The 21,206-nt window shown below is 32.4% G+C and overlaps 3 protein-coding genes across 7 annotated transcripts; 1 reads left to right on the top strand and 2 right to left on the bottom strand.

Annotated features, from left to right (window-relative positions):
• Nucleotides 1-387: 387 nt before the first annotated feature.
• LOC134835971 (COP9 signalosome complex subunit 1) lies at nt 388-3,238 on the top strand. Its single transcript, XM_063851046.1, has 3 exons — nt 388-610; nt 666-2,096; nt 2,921-3,238. Exons 1-3 carry the CDS (start codon nt 593-595, stop codon nt 3,005-3,007), a joined length of 1,536 nt encoding a protein of 511 aa, XP_063707116.1. The 5' UTR covers nt 388-592; the 3' UTR covers nt 3,008-3,238.
• On the bottom strand, nt 3,209-13,886 carry LOC134835970 (protein RUFY3-like). Of its 5 annotated transcripts, none has more exons than XM_063851041.1 (8): nt 13,423-13,525; nt 10,862-11,235; nt 8,090-8,523; nt 6,315-6,971; nt 5,517-5,614; nt 3,811-4,027; nt 3,516-3,752; nt 3,209-3,455 (listed from the first exon to the last, which is right to left on the bottom strand). In XM_063851041.1, exons 2-8 carry the CDS (start codon nt 11,214-11,216, stop codon nt 3,321-3,323), a joined length of 2,133 nt encoding a protein of 710 aa, XP_063707111.1. In that variant the 5' UTR covers nt 11,217-11,235; nt 13,423-13,525; the 3' UTR covers nt 3,209-3,320. The 5 variants fall into 5 exon arrangements, with proteins under 5 accessions (XP_063707111.1, XP_063707110.1, XP_063707113.1 ...); XM_063851040.1 differs by lacking the exon at nt 13,423-13,525 and adding an exon at nt 11,371-11,618; XM_063851043.1 differs by lacking the exon at nt 13,423-13,525 and adding an exon at nt 11,371-11,618 and having other exon boundaries at nt 10,997-11,235.
• Nucleotides 13,887-14,518: 632 nt separating this feature from the next.
• On the bottom strand, nt 14,519-17,679 carry LOC134835926 (membrane alanyl aminopeptidase-like). The gene is made up of 5 exons (XM_063850950.1): nt 16,742-17,679; nt 16,549-16,684; nt 15,213-16,489; nt 15,015-15,157; nt 14,519-14,963 (listed from the first exon to the last, which is right to left on the bottom strand). The coding sequence occupies exons 1-5, from the start codon at nt 17,663-17,665 to the stop codon at nt 14,705-14,707; spliced, it is 2,739 nt and encodes a 912-aa protein (XP_063707020.1). The 5' UTR covers nt 17,666-17,679; the 3' UTR covers nt 14,519-14,704.
• Between the last annotated feature and the right edge of the window lie 3,527 nt (nt 17,680-21,206).

Genomic DNA, 21,206 nt, shown 5'->3' with positions numbered 1-21,206 from the left:
AATCAAATAGAATTGTAAGTATTAACTTCGAAATTGAGTCAATTTAACTTCAAATATGAAATAACTTCAAAAATTATAAAATTTAATTTCAACAAAAATTTTGACACTTTTCATCTATCAAATGAAAATTTTCAATGACAGATGTCAAAAGTTTTGATAAATTGTCAAAATTTTGTTACCTTTAATTTGTTTTTAATTTGTGTCAATTTTATTCACAAAGATGTGTCTTGAACCAAAAATTTTGTAAAAAATTGAAAAATCAATTTTTGTAAAATAAAATAAAATATTCTTCATTTTTCATGAGGGCAATGCCCTTATTTGCCTATGAGACCATACACTCCTGCCATTTGAGCAGTATGAAAATGATAAGCGACTCCCAGTGAGAAAGAAACGTTTTTTTCCAAAACAAAAAGAGGATTTCCTGCGAATTTTCCTTTAAAAAACCTGAAAAAAGGTCAAATCAGCTGCATTAAACACCGGAAAACGAATATTTAAAGTGTCAAGTACACAAATAAACTAAAAGTTCAAACAAAAAAACGCAAAAACAGCGTAAATTCTTCTTTCTAAAATTTTTCCGGGTGATAAAGACGAGATGCCACAACCACTAATGGTAAATTTTCTGTCTTTTTAATAAAATTTCAAGCTAAATTCTATTCAAATTTTAGAATTTGGAGCCAATGCAAGTGGATATTCAAGCGGAGGACAACGAAAACAACGTAGATCACTCTTACATCGTTGAAAATCCGACTTTGGATCTCGAATCGTACGCTGCCTCGTACACGGGCCTTGCGAAATTGCAGCGTTTGTTGTTTATTGCAAATCATTGTCCGACATTGCGTTTGGAGGCACTGAAACTCGCCATTAATTATGCCACACAAACGTACAACGTGAACTTGTATCAACATTTGCACAAGAGACTTGCGGATTTGACGAATGCCGGCGGGCAAGGAGGTGCCGGGCAAGCTGCAGGCGGTTCGAATGCCGCTGGAGCGGGTGCTGTTGCGGCGCCAGCGATCCCGGGAGCGATGGGATTGCCCGATGTGGCGGCGCAAGTGAGTAATCAGGATATTCCGGCGTTCGATTCGATGTGGGTCGAGACGAAAATCAAGAAAGCGGCGCTAAAATTGGAAAAACTCGATAACGATTTGAAGAATTACAAGTCAAATTCGATCAAGGAGAGCATTCGTCGTGGGCATGACGACTTGGGGGATCATTATTTGAACTGTGGCGAGCTCAGTAATGCGTTGAAATGCTATTCGCGTGCTCGGGACTATTGCACCAGTGGCAAACATGTCGTCAATATGTGCTTGAATGTCATAAAAGTGTCCGTTTACTTGCACAATTGGTCGCACGTCTTGAGTTACGTGACAAAAGCCGAAAGTACGCCCGATTTTGCCGAGACAAATGGCAAAGATGCCAATCAGGAGATCGTCACACGACTCCGTTGTGCTGCTGGCTTGGCAGAACTCGCCACAAAAAAATACAAAGCCGCCGCCAAGAACTTCCTGCAAGCGAATTTCGATTATTCCGATTGTCCGGAGCTCATTTCCACAGCAAATGTCGCACTTTATGGCGGTTTATGTGCTCTTGCGACCTTCGATCGGCAAGAACTTCAGAAAAACATCATCTCCAGCAGCTCATTTAAACTCTTCCTCGAACTGGAGCCGCAATTGCGCGACATAATCTTCAAATTTTATGAATCCAAATACGCTTCTTGCTTGAAATTGCTCGACGAGATCCGCGATAATCTCTTGCTGGACATGTACATTGCGCCGCATGTCAATAATTTGTATACGAAAATCCGGAATCGGGCGTTGATTCAGTACTTTAGCCCTTATTTGTCGGCTGACATGAACAAAATGGCGCTCGCCTTCAATCGTACGGTGCCCGCGTTGGAGAATGAACTCATGCAGTTGATTCTGGATGGGCAGATACAGGCAAGGATTGACTCGCATAACAGGATTTTGTATGCCAAGGATGCGGATCAGCGGAGTTCGACGTATGAGAAGGCGTTGCGGGTTGGCGAAGAGTATCAGAGACGCACGAAAATGATGATTTTGAGAGCGGCGGTGCTGAAAAATCATATTCATGTTAAGGTAAGGATGATTTTTTAAAATATATTTTGAAAATTTTTAATAAAATCGAAAAAAATTATCTAAAATTTTTGAAATAAAAAAATAACTTTAGAGGGAAAATTATTTTTTTTTAAATATAAAAAAAAATAATTTTAAAATTTTAATTTTTTTTTAATCTTTAAAATTTAATTTTAATATTTTTGATGAAATAGAATTAATTAAAATTTTAAATATTTGATTATTAATTTTTTTTTAAATAAAAATTAATTAAATTACTTTCGAAAAAACATCTAAAATTTTTTTTTCGAAAATCAAATAAAATTTTCTAGAATAAAATTTTTTAAAATTTATTGCTTTTTTGAATTAAATTTAAAAAAAAATTTTTAAAATTTAATTTTTTTAAATTTCTTTAAAAATTATTTTTTAATAAATTTTTATTATTTAATTATTTAATTTTTTTAAATAAAAATTTAATTGCTTTTCCTTCTAAATTTAAATTAAAAAAAAAAAAAATTTTTTTTTGTTCTTTAAAAATTAGGTTTTTACATGTTAAATTTTTCATAAAATAAAATTTTATTTGAAATTTTTCGATTTTTTTTAATTTTATTGACGATGGAAAAGCATTGTGGTTTTACTGAAATTTTTTTAAATTAACGAAAAATTTATTATTTATAAAAAAATATACTTTAAAAGATTTTTTTTAATAAAAATTGTAATAAATTAATTTTTTGTCAAACAGATTTAAAATAAATTTTAAAAGATTTTTATTTTAATTTATATTTAAATTTTTAATTAAAAAAAATTATTAAAAAATTTTATTCTATTTCTTTTTTTTTCTCTTTTAGAATCAACCGCGTGACGGAAACCACCCGGAAAGCGTCGTCTCAACAGGAGTCATTCTTCCGGGATATCTGCAACAACAGAACAAGTGAGGGTTAAGTAACTCCGACACTCTTCCCGACATCTTATTTCCCTGATAAACGCCTCATGCTGGCCCACGAAGCCTTCTGCGATGCAAAAATAACCAACAGTAAACCTTAAAATATTCAAGAAATTAACTTACTCTCGTTATTGTCGTAAAAAACTCTTCAAAAGAGCATTAATTAATAGAAAAAGAAACTTTTTGTGAAACAATTTACAAACAACATTTATTTTTTTTTATAAATTTTCCGCAAAAAATTCATATAAACACTCGATTGTTGTTGAAAATCAGGACGAAATATCTCAAGGCAACGAAATTTCAGGTTATTTACGAGAGCTCAAGGTCTCGAAGCAGTTATTGCACACACGAACGGGCTTTCCTGACGGGTCCGAAGGTAAAATTGCGACGTATTCTGAACATGGGTTACAGAAAATCTTCCCGCAATGACGGCAGTGGTGCTGAAATTCATGAAAAAATTGAATTTTTTGATTAAATTTCGAGAAAAATTAAAAATTTACTTTTCTCCGAGTCACGGTAAACTCTCTGAGGCACGTGGAACAATTCGACGACAATTTATCGGGAGTCCAGGCGAGCGGCGTTGCGTCATTTTTCTCATTTCCTTCCAATTTTTCCTTCATTTCTGAGATCTGGAGCTTGCTAACGGACAACTGGATGCCCAATTCTTCGAGCGTGTGTTGCGCTTCGCCCCATTTTGTACGATACTGTTCGAGATCATGACGGATTCGTTCTTGTTTCTATTAAAAAATTATTTTTTTAGTAAAATTTCGGGATAAATTTCGAAAATTTTCTTACCCGAACTTCATCGGTGAGAGTTTTGATGTCGATTTGTAAGCTGCTGATGAGCTCCTTGTGTTTTCGTTCCTTTTCTTGCAACGCAGAACGCCATTCACGTTCGATACGGACATCGGCTTCAGCTTTTGCGGCACGTTCTTCGCACGCAACCATCTGGAGTGATAAGGCTTGGGAGGTTTCTTGCAAGGCGGATAAGCTGTTGCTCTCTGATTGATATCTGAAGTGAAGGAGAGATGAAGAAAAGGTGAGTTGAGATGATAATTTATCGGAAAAAAGGTAAAAAGAAGCATTTTTAGTCATTTATCTTTCATACAAATTTGGGATTTCGAATAAAAATTTTAGGTTTTGGTAATAAATCGATCAAAATTTTAATTTTTGAGGCGAAAATCAGTGAAGAACGTCAAATTAAATGAAATTTAACGTATTTTTGACCCTAAATTTTAAAGAAATTTAGTGAAAAAAAATTAATTTAAAAAATAATTGAGATTTTAGCTCAAAAGTGTAATTTTTTCTCGTTTTTAGGAACAAATCAAATTAATTAAAAATTTTTTCTTGAATTTTAAATTCATAAATTGACGTTTTGTCTTAAATTTTTAATTTTTTTCATCAAAAATTTCACCTTCTTTGTTCATCAGCGAGTTTTAAACAAGAAATTTTGAGTCAAAAATGTGAAATAAAAATTTTCAGTCTTATTTTGAGCTTCAAATTGATCAATTCTAATAATCTTTTTCAAGAATTCAAGTAAATATTTGAGTAAAAATTGAGTAAAATTAATTTTCTGTCGTATTAAAATATTTTTTATTCAGAAAACGATAATTTTCAGACAATAAATTTCAAAATTATGACGTTTTGCTGTTTCAAAGAGGAGGAAAATTTGCCATAATTGCTCAAAAAGTCTAAAAAATTATTGAAAAAAAATTTGAATTCTTGACAAATTCACTTCAAAAGTATTTTTTACTGAAATTTTTGATGATTCAAAAGCAAATTATTATTAGATCAATTTTTGTTCGATATTGGAAAAATAAAAATAAAGAACTTTCAAAAGGAGAAAAATTAAAAAAAAATACTTTAAAACTAAATATAAACATTTAATAAAAAAAAATTAGGTAAATTAAATTTAAAAAAAAAAAAAAAAAAATTAAAAAAAAAATAAAAAAATTAAATTTTAAAAATTTAATAAAAAAAAAATTAAATTAAATTTAAAAAAATAAAAAAAAAATTTAAATAAATTTTCAATAAAAATTGTAAAAAAAAAATCCAGACTCAAAAATTGATTTTTTAAAATTTTTTCGGTATTTAAAAAAAATCTCAAATTTTTTGGAATTTTATTTTATTTATTTTTCAATAATAAATATATATTTTTATTTTATTTTACTTTTCTGATACAATTTCATATTCCATACTTAAAAATTCTATGAATTCAATTTTTTTATTATTGTTGAATTGTCTCCATATCCGTACAAAAAATTTTAATTGAACAACTTCAACCTTTTTTTTATTAATTTTTATTTATTTTGTTAGAAGTATAAATATTACGTTCTCATCTTAATTTAATGGATTAATGATTATTCTTTGGCTGCAGCAAAAAAAATAATTAAAAAATTCACACAAGCAAACATACAAGGCTTCTTCACATTCATTCAAATGCTTCTTTTTAATAAAAATTGATAAAAAATTAAAAAAAAATAAAAAATAATGAAAATTACTTTTTTTCTAGCTGCTTAATCGCTTCTGACATAGATTCCCTTTGGGTCTCTAATCGCGATAATAATTCAGTTTTGTGCTTGAGCGATGAGTCGCTTTCCTTTAAAACAAACAAAAAATAAAAAAAAATAATTAAAAATTAATTTAAAATAAATTTTTAGCGATTTTTAGTTTTTTTTTAATAATTATTTTTTATTTTTAATATTTTTTTTTTATTTGAAAAAAAGTTGACTAGATTTGTGGAGTTATTTTTTTGGAGAAAATTTATTCTTTCGGTGGCTTTTCTTTCAGCTCCTCCTCCTCGAGATTCTTTTCTTTGGTCTCTTGTTCCTGATTTTCTTGTTTTTGTTCACTTTCTTTCTCGTTATTTTCGCTTTCCACACTTTCCGTGCCCTCTGGCGTCTTTGCAAGTTTCTTCTTTTCCGCATTAAATGGCGGAATTGGATCAATTTTCATGCTATATCGCTTCTTGTGTGGCGGTCCGTGATCGTGCTTCGACCTTATCACCACTTCGGATGACATTGATTTCTTTATGGCACCTTTTTGGGCGTCGTCACATGCTTCGGGATGATTTGCCAGGTCATGTCTTAGCTCCTTGTCGTATTTTTTCTCGAGCGACGTCAAAATATTTCCGATTTGGGAAGCTTTTGCTTGGAGACGTGCCACCATGGCACCTTTTTGGTTGAGTTCGTCTTCGCATTCCTGCGTTTTTTGTGGTTTTGGGTGAAAATTTGCAAGTTTTTGTATGAAAAATCGGCTAAAAATAGATTTTTAATGGAAAAATTGGAGAAAAAAATTACCTGAAGCTTTCGATACATGTCCAAGTTGATTTGTTTGATGTCCTCCAGTTGCCTCCTTAGCGAAACAATCGTGTCCTGCTTCTCGTGAATGTCCTTTTCGAGCAATTTCATCGCCGTATTTGTCTCTTGGTTGATTTGTTGTTGCATTTCCAGTTCGCGTTCCAGCTCCATTCGTCGTCGTTTCTCCTCGGCGAGCGCTTCTGCCATTTCGGGATCGACTTTGTTGTCGGTCGCATGCAAACTTTCCGAATGCACGAGAACTCCCGTCGCATTTGGGTCTGAAGCTGCCTTTCGAAGGGCCGCATTTTCCGCTTGTAACGCGATGACGCTATTTCGAGCGATCGCCAGATCTTCCTTCATGAGAGCGTTCGTCGTCGTAATTTGCTCGACTTTTTGCTGCAAATTCGCCACAGTGGCGTTCAAATGGCGATTTAGCTCCTCAATGTAATTTTTTTGGTCCAAAACTGCCGACATGTTGCCCTCCGCTTGGATTGCGTGACGCTGTTCGCGTTCCTCGTCGGGACTGCCGCGCGTACTTGAGCGCAAATACAGCGAAAAATCGATGACGCCTTGTTGCGAGTCCAAATCCTCCTCTTTGACGCACAAGTTGCAGTCGATGACGTTCAAGCCGACCAAAATTCCCATGATTAGGATGATCTAAAATTAAAAATTTTGTTAATTTTGATTAAAAATTAAATGTTTTGTCTAATGCTCCAATGAAATTATTTAAAATTTTAGAAATTAAAATTTTTATGACAAAAATTATTGATTTTTATGATTTTTTAATTTAATTTAAAAATTTATTTTAAAAAAGTTTAAATTTTTTTAACTCAATTTTTTAATTTTTCAAAATAAATATTAAATTAATTTAAAAAAAATTATTAAGGTAATTAAATTATTTTTTTTTAATTTTAAAGCTTTGAAAATAAAAAAATAAAGATAAAAATTAAAATAATTAATTTCATTAGGGAATTAAATTAAAATTATATTTTTTTTAATTTTGAAGCGTTTAAAATTAAAAAAAAATAATTAAAAATTAAAATTAAAAAAATTTATTTAATTAGGCAATTAAATTAAAAATTTTAAAGCTTTGAAAATAAAAAAAATAAAATTTTAAAAAATTATTTTAATTTCGTGATAAAATTAAATATTATTTTTTTTAATTTTGAAAATAGCTTTGAAAATAAAAAAAAAAAATAATTGAAAAATTAATTTAATTTAAAAAAAATAAATTAAAAAATTAATTTAATTAGGTAATTAAATTAAAAATATTTTTTTTAAATTATAAAGCTTTGAATTTAAAAAAAATAAAATTTTAAAAAATTATTTTAATTGGGTAATTAAATTAAATATTATTTTTTTTTAAATTTTGAAGCTTTTATAATAAAAAAAAATAATTAAAAAATTAAAAAAAAAAATAATTTAAATAGGTAATTAAATTAAAAATATTTTTTTTAAATTATAAAGCTTGAAAATAAAAAAAGATAAAATTTTAAAAAATTATTTTAATTTCGTGATAAAATTAAATATTATTTTTTTTTAAATTTTAAAGCTTTGAAAATAAAAAAAAATAATTCAAAAATTATAATTTATAAAATTATTTATAATTAAAAAATAAAATCTCACAAGAAACAAATAAAAATTTTCAGAATTTTGGAAAATTCTTTAAAAAAATATTAAGAAATCAATCATTTTTGTCAATTTTTTGCCTCATTCGTTATTCAATTTCTCAAATGGGGCATTGGACAACATTTTTCAAGTGCAAAATGCCAAACCTCATCACTCATCATCAACGCATGCGGCTCATAATACTCAATTAGCACCGTGTCTCGTCGCTCCACGAGTTCCTGCAAGTAATCCGCGAGCTTTTTCTGCATCACCGCCAGTCTCAACCACGCTCGAGCACGTCCCAGCGCCGTTTTCACAGTCGGCAAATTCCTCACGCTGTCCGTGATGTCTTGTGCCAAGGGACAATATTTCTCCACGGACTGCACTACGTCCCATAATTCCTTTTTTGGTCCCAACAAACCCTTTTTCGGACGCAATCCGTGCCGCAAAACGTGCTCCAAAACGATAAAAAAGTGCTGCAATGGAAGATGATCCGAATCCAACATTCGTCCGAAACGCAAACTTTGCTCCAGTAACTCCTTCACGACCAGCTTGCAGATATTCACGAGATTACTGCGTTCGATTGTGGCGGGATCGCGAGCTGAAAATCAAATTTTTAATGAATTTTTGAAGAAAAAATGTGCAAAAAAATAAATTAACAGGGGATGTCATGCAAATTTCGGTCAAAAGACGTTAGGAGAGTGTCAAAAAAGCCAAAGAAACGGCAAAATCATAACAAAAAACGAAAAATGGAAAAAATTTATTTTATATTTTGTGTGTGTTTTGTGTTTTTTGCGAGAATATCTGCTGATAACAACCCTCATTATGGCTCAGTTCTATTCCGAAGTGCAGAAATTTGCTTCACGGAACACCAAAAGTCGATTTTAGCGGCGCGAATGGAAGTTCAGGTAAGAAATTTCCTCATTTTTAATGAAAAATCATCAAAAAATTTGTTTTTTAGAAGTTACTTCCCAAAATCAACGTTCAAACGATGCAAGACGACCTCGAATTCCAAAATTTATTGAAATATTTTCATAAAATATCGAAAAATATCGAGAGAATCTCGCACGTGACGAACAAAAATGTCGCCCAAAGTGCTTTTTACGACACTTTCGGAGGGTATTTGAAGTCTCTCGTCATTCCACATGCCAAAATTTCGTTTTATGCGGGCAATTTAACACTTCATACAGTCCGCGAGCTCTTGGATTTCTACGAAAAATGCAAAGTTTCGCTCGACACGAAGGGTTTGGCATGGAAAGAACCCGAAATTATCGAAAACCCACGAGCTTTGCCGATTTTTAGTCATTCCGTCGATGGCGGCGGGGATTGCAAAGACCTTTTGATGCTCGACGAGGAAGAAGGAGGCGAATCTGAAGACGAAATTATCGCTTTGCCACGTTTGGAGTACGATGACTTCAGTAATACCTTGACGAATATTTGGTTGCCGTTCAAGCGGAAGCACGTTTACAACTTGCGATCGAAATTTTCGGCTTTTGTGCTGATGCGGTACTTTGTTTCGGCCGAAAAATGCTACGAAATGGAGAAAATCTCGCCGAAGGAGTTTCATGTGAGGCTCGAACGATGGATTCGAACGAATATTATGCCGCATTTGAAGGATGAGAGACTTTATGCGGGCTTTGGGGGCGTTTTAAGGATACAAAAAACGTTAAAAACGAAGTTGAATGACACGGGACCCTTAATTCCAGCGACTCAGAAGCAACATTTCAACCGTCGTCAGTCCGTTTTTGCTAATTTTGTGGCCAAAAGACAAGAAGACTACGATTATGACGCGAATTCGACAGATTCTGGTCACGAAAATCACTTTTACCGAGGTCCCCTGTTCACGAAAGACATGGCTTGGATGACGGCATTCAGCGTTTTTGGCGTTCTTTTGATCATTTTGATCTTTGTCTTTATGCGACGTTGCGTTACGCAGCAACAAAAACGCGAAATGCGAAAAATTCCGCTTGCTGACCCGCCTTCGTCGTCAAAATCGCTCCTCAGTAAAAGTCGCAGTGAGCGAAATAGCAAAAGTTACTTGGCACGAAAACAATTGCCGGCGACTTCGAGCTCCGGTACCTCCATGGCGGCACGCATGAAGGCCTCTTTTGCGACGCAAGACGAGAAAAGACGAAAAACGCGAGATTTTCAGGTGAATTCAAACTCTGACTCGGAAGACGAGATATTTGACGCGAAAAATTTTGTAGAAAAAAAGGATCTCACGCGATGCGATTGCGACGAAGACTTTGGGGTGCCAACGTTATACGACACCGACACCCCCCTGATGAACGGAAAACGGATCCCAGAGGTGAAAAACCGAAAAGAGCCGGGTTTTGAGTTGTACAGTTAACGAAAAAATGTAAAAATTATAGGAGACGATGGATGTGTCGGGCACTGTGGATGTCAAAATGTTCCGCGGATTGAAGGATGACAACAACGTGAATCCGATTGACACGAAAATGAAGAAGTTTCTGTTGCCGAAGACGCGATCGAGGAGCGCGGAAGAGTTTAAAAAGGTAAGAAATTCGAAAATTTCTTAAAAATTTTTAGTTTTTGTGATTTTTTTTGTAGAATCAAGCAATTATCCACAAACGATATCATCTGGAGTCGTCAGCATGGGAGACCATTTACGACTGAAAGTCATCTTTTTCTATATTTTCGACGAATAAATGCCGTTTTTGTGTAGTGGTGTGGTCTGTTCGTGTAAATTTTTAAAGTTAGACAGTGAAAGCTGACATCGAAAAGCGTTTCAAGCCGTGCACGATCGCCCTTCCCGGTATTTTTTTACTCACACAACCAATTCTCGTCTACTCTAAGGTTCTATTTTTGGGGAAATTTCTGATAAAAAAATAATTTTTTCATGAAATGACGGTGAAAAACACAAAATTCAAATGAAAATGTGAAAAATTTCTACCGGAGAATGGGATTTTGGCACCTACAATAGTAATTCACCCAGTCACGTTCGACAATTTTCGCATCATCTTTACACACTAGCGCACGTTCGTGAGTTGTGACGTTGTTTGCGACGGCAGCAGCAGCAGCGCTTACATGACCACTAGAGCTATCTGTACCACCTTCGGGCAGTTGCGTGCCGCCCTCCTCCTGCAATTCTTTCAAGCAAAGCCACTCGCCATCGACAGAAACACGAAAATTACACAGATAAAGGGTGTCTTGGGCACCGGAAAGGTCGCCTTTACCGTCGCCATGATGCGACTGTTGGTGCTGCTGTTGACGCAATGCAAGGGCAATCGCTGCGCTGTTTGTTTGCTTGCCGGATTGCATGCCGCGGATCATTTGCTCTTGTCTTTTTACGCTAAAACATACGAAAATTTTATCAAAAAACGCCCAAAAATATTTTGATTTAATGAAGAAAAGAGAAAAATTTGTATTCAATATGTTTCTGGAAATCTCTTTTCTTCATCGGTTCCGAGATTTTTCCAAAATTTACCTTTTTTTCTACCACACCCTGATCAAAATTTCGAATTTTCAGAAATTACGGTTGAATTTGACTAATTTTGATGAATTTTAATCTAAATTTTTATTCCGGTCGACTTCAAAATACGAAAAATTACGTCTTTTGACTTGACTCACTAATATTTTTATACGAGAATATCGATTTTTCCTTTGAACGTGATTTCCCTATTTGAAATTTACTCGAAAGTCTACGAGTACGAGGCAAATGCAGGGAATGGAATACAATCGTAGGTGTAAGGGATGAATATGGGCAGGGATGTGAAAATTTGGGGATCGTAAAAAAAACTATTTTCATATTTTTTGGAATTTTAAAAATTTTTCGAGAAACTTGAAATGTATAATTTTTTTAATAAAAATTTAAAAAAAAAAAATTAAAAAAATAATTAATTAATTAAATTTAAATTAAATTAATTAAAATTTTTAATAATTTTTTTAAACAGAATTTTTAATTATTTTTTTTATTTAAATTTTTAGATTTTTTATTTATTTTTGAAATTTTTTAAAATTTCATTTAAAAATTTGATTTTTTAATCGAAAGTTAAACATTACCACTTAAAAAAAATTGAATATTTCAAAAATTTATTTTATTTTATAATTGTTAGACAGTTTTTAGGGTATTTATCAATTTCAATCTCGAAACTTGAACAAAATTAAAAAATTCAAATATTTCTATAAGATTTGGTGAAATGGAATTTAGGAGACATTTTCGCCCAAGGGTATAAATCAAAAGCCATTCGATACGTTTCCTGTCACAAAGTTTGAATCTTATCATAATCTAAATGAAACGGAAGCACGAAAGAATTATTGACAAGTTTTCGATTAATTTGTAATCTACTCCAGTTGAAAGAGCAAAAAGTTCCGGATTATCAAAACAACGTCTTGCGACATTTCCAGTATTGCTAGATCCAAAACGAAACAAGGCTCACTTTTTGTCCCAAATTAAGAACAATTTCTTGATTGACTTTTGCTTTTTCTTCCTCAAAAATCTCTCTATGGGTTTTTTTGGTTACAGTATCAATGTTATCCATGTCTTGATCGGTATTCGGTAGGAAACATTAACCCATGCAAATATGCAGCTAATCGTACCGGACGGCAAAAACGGAAACTTTACGGATTTTTATTCCTCCGAACTTTAGCTTTCGTCCGAATAGCTCAATGACAAAATTGTGTCGCTTGTTATTAACAGACTGGATTTTGCTTGTTGTAAGGTTTCAAGTGTCAACTCTTGATGTAGAGAAACTTTCCCGGAGCTTCCATCAAAACCAATATTGAATTCCATAACCGAATTTTCGAAGGTCCAATTGTGTCTTTTTTCGAGAAAATACTCGACAAATCTTTCGGCTGTTTTATTTTACAAAATGCTTAAAAATTTAAATTCTGAAAAAAAAAAATTTGACAATTTTTAACAAATTTTGCGATTGTCAAACAAATGTCAATTCAAATATGACCGTTAAAAATTTGAAAATCAATTTTCGCTAAAAAAGTCAAAAATTAAGTTAAAATTTCTTATTTTAACCCTCAGAAAATACAAAAATCCCATTAGCTCTTTACACATCCCTGTTTCAACCGCAACAGAACCCTCATACGAAAGGACCCTCGCGACGTACGTTGACACTTCGTTCGTTCGCTGCGCAAAAAGACCCGTTTTTCATGCAAATTTTCCGTGAATCTGCGCATCCGGTAATCAAAACAAAAGCATTAAACAGCTGATTTGCCCTTCAAAGCCACAGAAACGTAAACAAGTCCTCTCTATTCCTTTAACAAGTGTCCCGTCGTCGTTTCATACGAGCGAAAATTGGAACAAATCCTTCAGACGATCGGCAGACAGCATTTTAGGCGCCAACTTGTTAGTCGGAATCACATCAATTATTCATCTATTGACGAGTCTCTTGCAAATTATGCACGATAACAACTTTTTTTTTTTGCTTATGTGGCGAATGGAGCGATAATTTTTGAATAAATTATTGTCGGATGAGCGAACACGCATTAACGCCCCATTTTTAACGAAAACTGAACTTGCACTTACCTTTCTTCTTGGATTTTGACTTTGAGATCACCGAAAGACTCGAATATGACGAGTCATCGTCCGCGGTTTCGTTATTTTCGAGAATTGGAGCCGGAAGTTCTTCTTGCACGGAACTGAGGGAAATTGTTCGGGAGAGTCTCCCGTTTTCTTCTTCACTGGAGCTGCGAATGAACAAATTGGATCTTCCTTCGCCGCTCATTTTTCACTTTTTTTAGCACTTTTTTTCACACAAAAATAATATAAATTTCTTAAATCGCGACACGAAATTTTATTTTTAGATTGATTGTAATTAAATTTGATGCACCGAATGACGTTCGAACTTTGTTGGGATTTTTTTTTCACTTTTTACAGAATTCACTGGCGAAATTAAGACTTAAGTTATGGATTCATGGTTTAATTCAAGATTTTGGGAGGAAGGAATGTATTTTTAAAAGGACACGAAAAAAGCTGCGAAATTGTTTCGGAATGACAACAATAATAACATCTGATTGAGTGACGGTGAGTTAAAATGAGTGACGGTGAGTTAAAATGAGTAACTTTTGAGGGAACTTTGAGACGAATGAAAGTGGTGAATTAGTTGGCGAATTAGCACGAAGGCGAATTTAGTTCGAAGTTTATCATTCTCATTCGTCTCACTACAGTTATTCCCTGATTTTCCGAATTTTCCCATGAAAATGGCTTTTCTAGAGCCTATTTTATAGACAAAATTATTAAATTGTTAAATTTTATTGAAATTTTTTAAGAATTCATTAAAAAATTTTTGATTTATTTTGAAACTTGAGGCTTTTGCTTGAGATTAAGTCAAGATTTAGTCGACTTTTGGTCAAAAATCAGTAAATTGAAATTCTGCTTCACGGATCTTTTAAGGCCTTTTTAAGTATGTTAGGTTTAGCTGAAAGGAGGCTTTGAAACAGAAAAATTAGAAAAAATTCCTTAAGTCAATTAAGTCAAAATTTTTAATTTAAAAATTTAAAACTTAATTTTTCTAAACATATTTTTTTCGAATTTCTAATCAAAAAAAAATTTTATAAAAATTAAACTTTTAATTTTGACTTATTTGACTTAAAACTTTGACTTAAGGATTTTTTTTCTAATTTTTCTGTTCCAAAACCTTCTTTCAGCTGAACCTGACATACTTCAAAAAGCCTCAAAAAGATCCGTAAAGCAGAATTTCAGTGTTCGCATTTCAAAGTTTGTATGGATTTCAAGTTTAAATTTTTCTCTATTCCTGAATAATATTTTTGAAACCCTATTTTATTGATATTTCAAACACAAACATCAGTTATTGAAACAAAAAAGACAAAATCAACAACGAAATGCTCAAGAAAGCATTAAAAGTGACCATGTTAGATGATCCTCTAAAGAAGCGATTCAACTCTTGAAGACGTTCCTTGTCCCATTTCAAAAGCTCCCGATTCTTCTTGGAAGCAGCTTCGAGTTGTGGATTTTCGTTCTCCTTAATATACTCGTCTAATGTGTCAAATTGATCCTCTCTGACAAAACGAGCAGAAAGATCACTCAATGTTGAGGTTATGGACATCCTAAAAACGATCATATTATCAAAAATTCAAATTTTTCAAGGCATTTCTTACGTTTCGCTCCATTTCTTTTCATTTTCAAGAATATACTTCAAAACAGTGTCAACATTACTTGGATTTCCGGAATAAGCACTTTTAAAGGCTGCTGACTTATCTTGATGACGAATATCATCAGTTAAGATCATATCCATGAATTTCTGATAAAACAAAAAATTTTCATTTTTTGAGGTTATGTTAAAATCTTAAACTTACATTTATGTCTTCAGCTTTTGTTGAACATCCCAAAGCAGTTAAAATGAGACCTTGTTCTGTAGCATAGTTAGTGCTGACGTACATTTCCTTCAATTTGTTCCATTCAGTGCTGTTTTCAGATTCTCTGACTGCTGTGCAATAAACTGCTGTCTTTTCATTTGGCGGCAAAGATTCTCCTTTCATAAATTGTTCAGTTTTGTTAGCTGCCATTGATAAACATTTCTCATTTTGATATTTACAAGCCATTTGAAGGACGAGGATACGATGAAGGTTGAACAAAGTCTCATTTTCGTCATAAATTTCGCTTAAAATATCATTAACAAAGGCATCAAAGATGGATTTCAAAGATGGATCTGATGGAATTCGTTGTTCGAGATAAGCTAAACCGTTTGAAAGAGCCAACCATGGAAGGTAATCACGATCTTTCTTGACATAACTGATGACATTGAAGATGAAATCATATTCTAGATAACCAACCTTTGCCAAGTTGAACAGATCGTCAATGATTTGAGCTCGGTTTATGGCGTTGATGGTTTCATGCTTGGATTTCAATTCATTTCCGATCGCTTGCCAGTTATTAAGATCATAATTAACGCGATAGTATCCAAATTGGTGAACGTTCAACAAATAGAAACCCATGCTGAAATTCTTAACCTCAAAAGTGAGGTTATCTTTACCTCCATCGAAGATCGTCAATTGAGCTAAAGTATTATTGAGATCATCTTCTTTTGTGGCAACTGTAATTGGTATATTCCATCTTGTTTTGTCATTATGCATAATACTTTCGGATAAGAATCTTTTTTGAGTTAACGTGATCTTATCTCCATCTCTTATCGCCGTCACTAATGGAAATCCTGCTTGTTGCGTATAAGGGCCCAAAATATCAGTGATTCCTGCATATTCTCGCTCCATTTCAGTAAAGAGATCTTCAGGCACAGCAGTGGCAAATTTCCGCTTTTCTAAATAAGCGCGAATGGCATTTTGGAATTTTGCATCTCCCATCAGGTTATGGGCCATGCGTAAAATTGAAGCTCCTTTATCGTAAGTAATTGAATCAAACATTGTGCGAATATTTGGGTAAGAATATTTGCCAGGTTCTGTCAAGGCATGAGCTGTAGAAGCAGAGTCAGGTTGCATTGAAGCTTGTAAAGTCGTAACAGCAAATTGACGCATTGAATCGTATGACTTGTCAACCATTTCGAGAGCGATGTATTGGAAATAACGAGCGAATCCTTCGTTTAACCATGTTTCACTGAAGAAGTTGCAAGTGACGATATCTGAAAAGGATTAGTTTAAAAAAAAAGGTAAGAATATTAAGATCTTTGAAAAACCTAACCTCCAAACCACATATGGGCCAATTCATGTGCAATTACAAGAGCGATTTTCTGTTTTTGTAGTGAATCAGCTACTTTTTCATCAAATAGAACATTAACTTCACGATGAAGGAGCAATCCAAAGTTCTCCATGGCACCCTAGATCAAAAACAAGTCTTCAATTGAGGTTATCTTAAAAACCTTTGATCTACTTACAGCGGAAAAATCAGGAATAGCAGCAATTGCCATCTTCGTAGCTCCTGGAACTTTATAATATGGCATGTTTGTCCAAGTATCCAATGCTTCAAGCAACTTCACACCAACCTCCAAAGCAAAATCAGTTTGATTCATGGCTTCGGGTCGTGCATAAAGCGCAAAATTCCCATTTTCATTAATTTCAAAGTTAGATATTACCAAAGCAAGAAGATACGGCGAAAGAACAGCTGTTGGTGCAAAATGCTCTCTACCTAATAACGAACTTGTTCTTCGAGCATTTGATATCGTCTTGGAATGTAAAAACGTGTCACGATAAATCGTAAACTCAAACTGTGCTTTGAAGCGATTTTCATCCCAGCAGGGCATCATTCGACGAGCTTGTTGACCAAAATGTGTCGTATAGATCACCTGTTGCTTCCCATTTTCCTTGTAGTTGCTTCGATAAACGCCACGCATGACACTTTCGTCATACAAAACTGCCACATAATGGATTTTGATGAGGTATGGCTCACCAACTGTCAAAGCTGATGAAAGTTCAAAGCCGATTTTTTGATAATTAAGCATTGTTTGGTTCAGTGCCTTGAAAAGATTCGTAGTTTTATCAGAAACTTGGTAGATCTCAACTTGTTCAGCATCAACAGTGAGGTCTTCTTGCGACAACCAAACAGTTTTCACATCATCTTGCGTGGCTTCAAAAGTGATTTCAACATTTCCATGGAAACGATCAGTTTCGTTGAAGGCAAGGACGATTTTATAGTACGAGGGTTTCGTTTCATCTCCAAGTTTGTAGTCTTCTTCAGCACGAACGATGGATGATTCAGAGAATGATTTCAAGTAATTTGGCGATTCATCGTTCGGTGGCAAAGATGAATTCGCAAAATTCAATGTTGATAAGATTAGAAGGTACAAAAGTTTTTTATTCATGTTTATGAACCTCTTTGGTCGATGCAACCACAAAAACTGAATGATTTGTTAAACAACCGATAGATTAAAAGCATTTTATAATTAAATGTTATCAATGTTGCTGTGATACGTCGATTGTGATGATAAGATTGTGAGGTAAATCCCAGATAACTTTGCAGATAACGCAATTGAAGCAGTAAAATTTTTTGAATTGTCTTTAAAAAAATGATGGCTCATCGGAGATAAAGGCTTGGAATTTATCAAGAAATTTGATAAAATTTAAAAGTTAATATTTAGGCTGATACAATTATCGAAAATGTTTTCGGTTTCATAGACCCTCATTTAGAACATTAATTTTGAAAATTAGTAGGGATGTATATTTTTCTTTACAAAATTGAGAATTTTTTACTAAAATTTTAAAAATGCATGAAAATATTGAATTTTGAACTGATTTTAATGGAAATTTGCATCTTTGCAAATGAACCGAATAAGAACCAATCAAGGTAAATGTAATTACTGTCTCTTTAAATGGAACATAATATCCAACCCTCAATGCGATTTTGGAGCAACTGAACAAACCTTTGCACACATTATTATGTTTTGCCCAAAACGATTCTTTGAAGGAAGTTATGAAGAATTGCACAATTTATCAAATCGAGCAAAACAATACTTGAACCAACTTGACGTCAAACTTTAAGAAATTTTAATGAATAGCAGTTTTCTGTTATAAAATAGATAAAAATGATAAATTAGAGCCCTCTGACAATTTTTTATCCATTTGGAGCAAGATTTGACAAAAATGGCTTCGACACAGTTTTTGACACAGTTTTTGACACAGTTTTTGACACAGTTTTTGATTTAGTTTTGCTCTTGATTTAGTTTTCAAAAAAAAAAACTATGTCAAAGAAAAATTTTTTTTTCAGTTTCAATTTTTTTGCAGTTTTGAGTTATAAAATGATTAAAAATGATAAATTAGAGCCCTCTGACAAATTTTTATCCATTTGGAGCAAGATTTGACAAAAATGGCTTCGACACAGTTTTTGACACAGTTTTTGATTTAGTTTTGCTCTTGATTTAGTTTTCAAAAAAAAACTATGTCAAAGAAAATTTTTTTTTCAGTTTCAATTTTTTGGCAGTTTTGAGTTGCAAAATGATTAAAAATGATAAATTAGAGCCCTCTGAAAAATTTTTATCCATTTGGAGCAAGATTTGACAAAAATTGCTTTGACACAGTTTTTGACACAGATTTTGACACAGTTTTTTTGCTCTTGATTTAGTTTTTAAAACAAAACTATGTCAAAGGAAATTTTTTTTTTCAGTTTCAATTTTTTGGCAGTTTTGAGTTGAAAAATGATTAAAAATGATAAATTAGAGCCCTCTGATAAATTTTTATCCATTTGGAGTAAGATTTGACAAAAATTGCTTTGACACAGTTTTTGACACAGTTTTTTTTGCTCTTGATTTAGTTTTTAAAACAAAACTGTGTCAAAGAAAATTTTTTTTTCAGTTTCAATTTTTTGGCAGTTTTGAGTTGCAAAATGAATAAAAATGATAAATTAGAGCCTTCTGACTAATTTTTATCCATTTGGAGCAAGATTTGACAAAAATTGCTTTGACACAGTTTTTGACACAGTTTTTTTTGTTCTTGATTTAGTTTTCAAAACAAAACTATGTCAAAGGAAATTTTTTTTTTAGATCGCTTCAATTAGTTTTTCGCTTTTGATTTCAACCGCAAGTCCAATCAACGAATCGATTAGAATATAATAAATAACAGTTATGGCGATCATTATTCCAACAGGCCAAAATTCCTTGACAAAAATGAAAAGTGTAACGACAAGTGAAAAAGTCAAATAGAAAACAGAATTTAACGAATCCCAAGTATACAGATCCTTCAAATCTGATAAATATTCGTTTAAATCTTGATGTAACTTTAGAATCTCTTTCAATTCATTCTTAGAGGATTCATGAGAACAATTTTTCAAGTTGTTATTGAACTTTTTCAACTTCATGATAATTCGATCGAATTGAAAACAAGCACAAAATACGTAAAATATTTGGATATGTGAACCTCCCATAAAACCAAGAGGCACAAAAATATTTTGTAAACTTTGATAAAAGTAATTAATTAAAAATCCCGAGCAAAATAAAAATGATAAATTAGAGCCCTCTGATAAATTTTTATCCAAAAATTGCGTTGCTTTTTGGATCTAAAAAAGGCAGAATGAATCCGAATGTCAGTTGTCGTATGCCAAAAACTGCCCAAAGAATTGGTGGAGCTCCAACCATTGAACAGAGAGTTATACCAATCACTAATCTACCAACATAACCTAGAATCATTAGGACTTCGCCATATTTGAGGAACAAGTCTCGTTCATCAATTTCTCGATCCAAATCGAAATTTATGTTGAACATGACTTCTTTCAGTGATTGAAACAGTTTTTTATTGTAAAGTCCATTCAGGATGCGGCCCGTCATTATAAACGCATAACCATAAGTTACCAAGCAAAAACAAGTACTTTTTAAATCCTCCGATAACGTCACAATATTGATACCGTTAACTATGATGTAAATTACGACATCTAAGGATATCAAGTAGGAACGAAGAGTCATCCGAAAATTGAGTTTTTTTTGCTCTTGATTTAGTTTTTTAAACAAAACTATGTCAAAGGAAAAATTTTTGTCAGTTTTGAGTTGAAAAATGATAAATTAGAGCCCTCTGATAAATTTTTATCATAACAAGATTCCAAAAATTGCTTTGGGAAAATTAAAACCGAGGAAGTTGAATGGTTTGTCAACAAACAGTTCAATGTAACGTTGATAGTTTTTATAAATGTGGTTTTTCTTCATTATAATTTATTTAATTTAACGCGTTATACCGAAAACGAGTAAATATATTTATAAATTCAATATGGGGAATTTGTCTGGTTATGCGAAAAAAAATTTACATTGGCATAAAGTGTTTTCAAGTTGACGGCCAAAACGTAACTGAATAAATAAATCGAAATAGGAAATAAGAGAATTGAGTTTTACAACTTTAATAGATTTCATAGATTTTCACAAGTTTCCAAAGTAATAAGGCAAGTGCAATTTCAAAAAATGTTTCACATGACCACCTACCTAACTTTTTCCAAAAATCTAACGCAGGAAATAATGATAATGGATTAAAAATGTTCAAATTAATCCTTTATTTCGTAAAAGGGATCAACTCTAATTTAATGCGTATGGTAATCCTTCAAAACATACAAAAAATGACTAAAAATCTTCAAAAATTAGTTGAAATCTATAAATTTTGGTATATTTTGCAATTTTTTTAAGGATTCGACTAATTTTTACATAACAAAATCAAATATTTAGAGTTTGAAATTTGCCAAAAAATTTTAAATTTCATTAAAGTCGTTAAAAAATTTTGGAATTTATTTTTTGTTACGAAAATTTGTCCAAATGTTAAAATAAAATATCTGAACAGTACACAATTTCTGTTAAATTTTTTTAATTATTTTTTTCAACAATTTTATTTGTTTTTTTAAATGTTTTTTCACACTAAAATGATACAGATCAATAA

This window comes from Culicoides brevitarsis, chromosome 3, assembly GCF_036172545.1.
Source record: "Culicoides brevitarsis isolate CSIRO-B50_1 chromosome 3, AGI_CSIRO_Cbre_v1, whole genome shotgun sequence".
In the NCBI taxonomy this organism is placed as follows: Eukaryota; Metazoa; Arthropoda; class Insecta; order Diptera; family Ceratopogonidae; genus Culicoides; species Culicoides brevitarsis.
The sequence above is the reverse complement of the archived record's forward strand: the minus strand, read 5'-3'. Positions and strand labels throughout refer to the sequence as shown.

Excerpts from the sequence above, each read along its gene's own strand:
- LOC134835971 (XM_063851046.1), top strand. Across the intron at positions 2,097-2,920 it reads AAAATCATATTCATGTTAAG|AATCAACCGCGTGACGGAAA; the intron begins GTAAGGATGATT and ends TTTCTCTTTTAG.
- LOC134835926 (XM_063850950.1), bottom strand. The coding sequence starts at position 17,665 with ATGAATAAAAAACTTTTGTACCTTCTAATCTTATCAACATTGAATTTT. Across the intron at positions 16,685-16,741 it reads CTATTCCTGATTTTTCCGCT|GGTGCCATGGAGAACTTTGG; the intron begins GTAAGTAGATCA and ends TTTTTGATCTAG. Across the intron at positions 16,490-16,548 it reads GGCCCATATGTGGTTTGGAG|ATATCGTCACTTGCAACTTC; the intron begins GTTAGGTTTTTC and ends AATCCTTTTCAG.
- LOC134835970 (XM_063851041.1), bottom strand. The coding sequence starts at position 11,216 with ATGATCCGCGGCATGCAATCCGGCAAGCAAACAAACAGCGCAGCGATT. Across the intron at positions 8,524-10,861 it reads TGACTGGGTGAATTACTATT|CTCGCGATCCCGCCACAATC; the intron begins GTAGGTGCCAAA and ends TTTGATTTTCAG. Across the intron at positions 3,753-3,810 it reads CTCTCACCGATGAAGTTCGG|AAACAAGAACGAATCCGTCA; the intron begins GTAAGAAAATTT and ends ATTTTTTAATAG.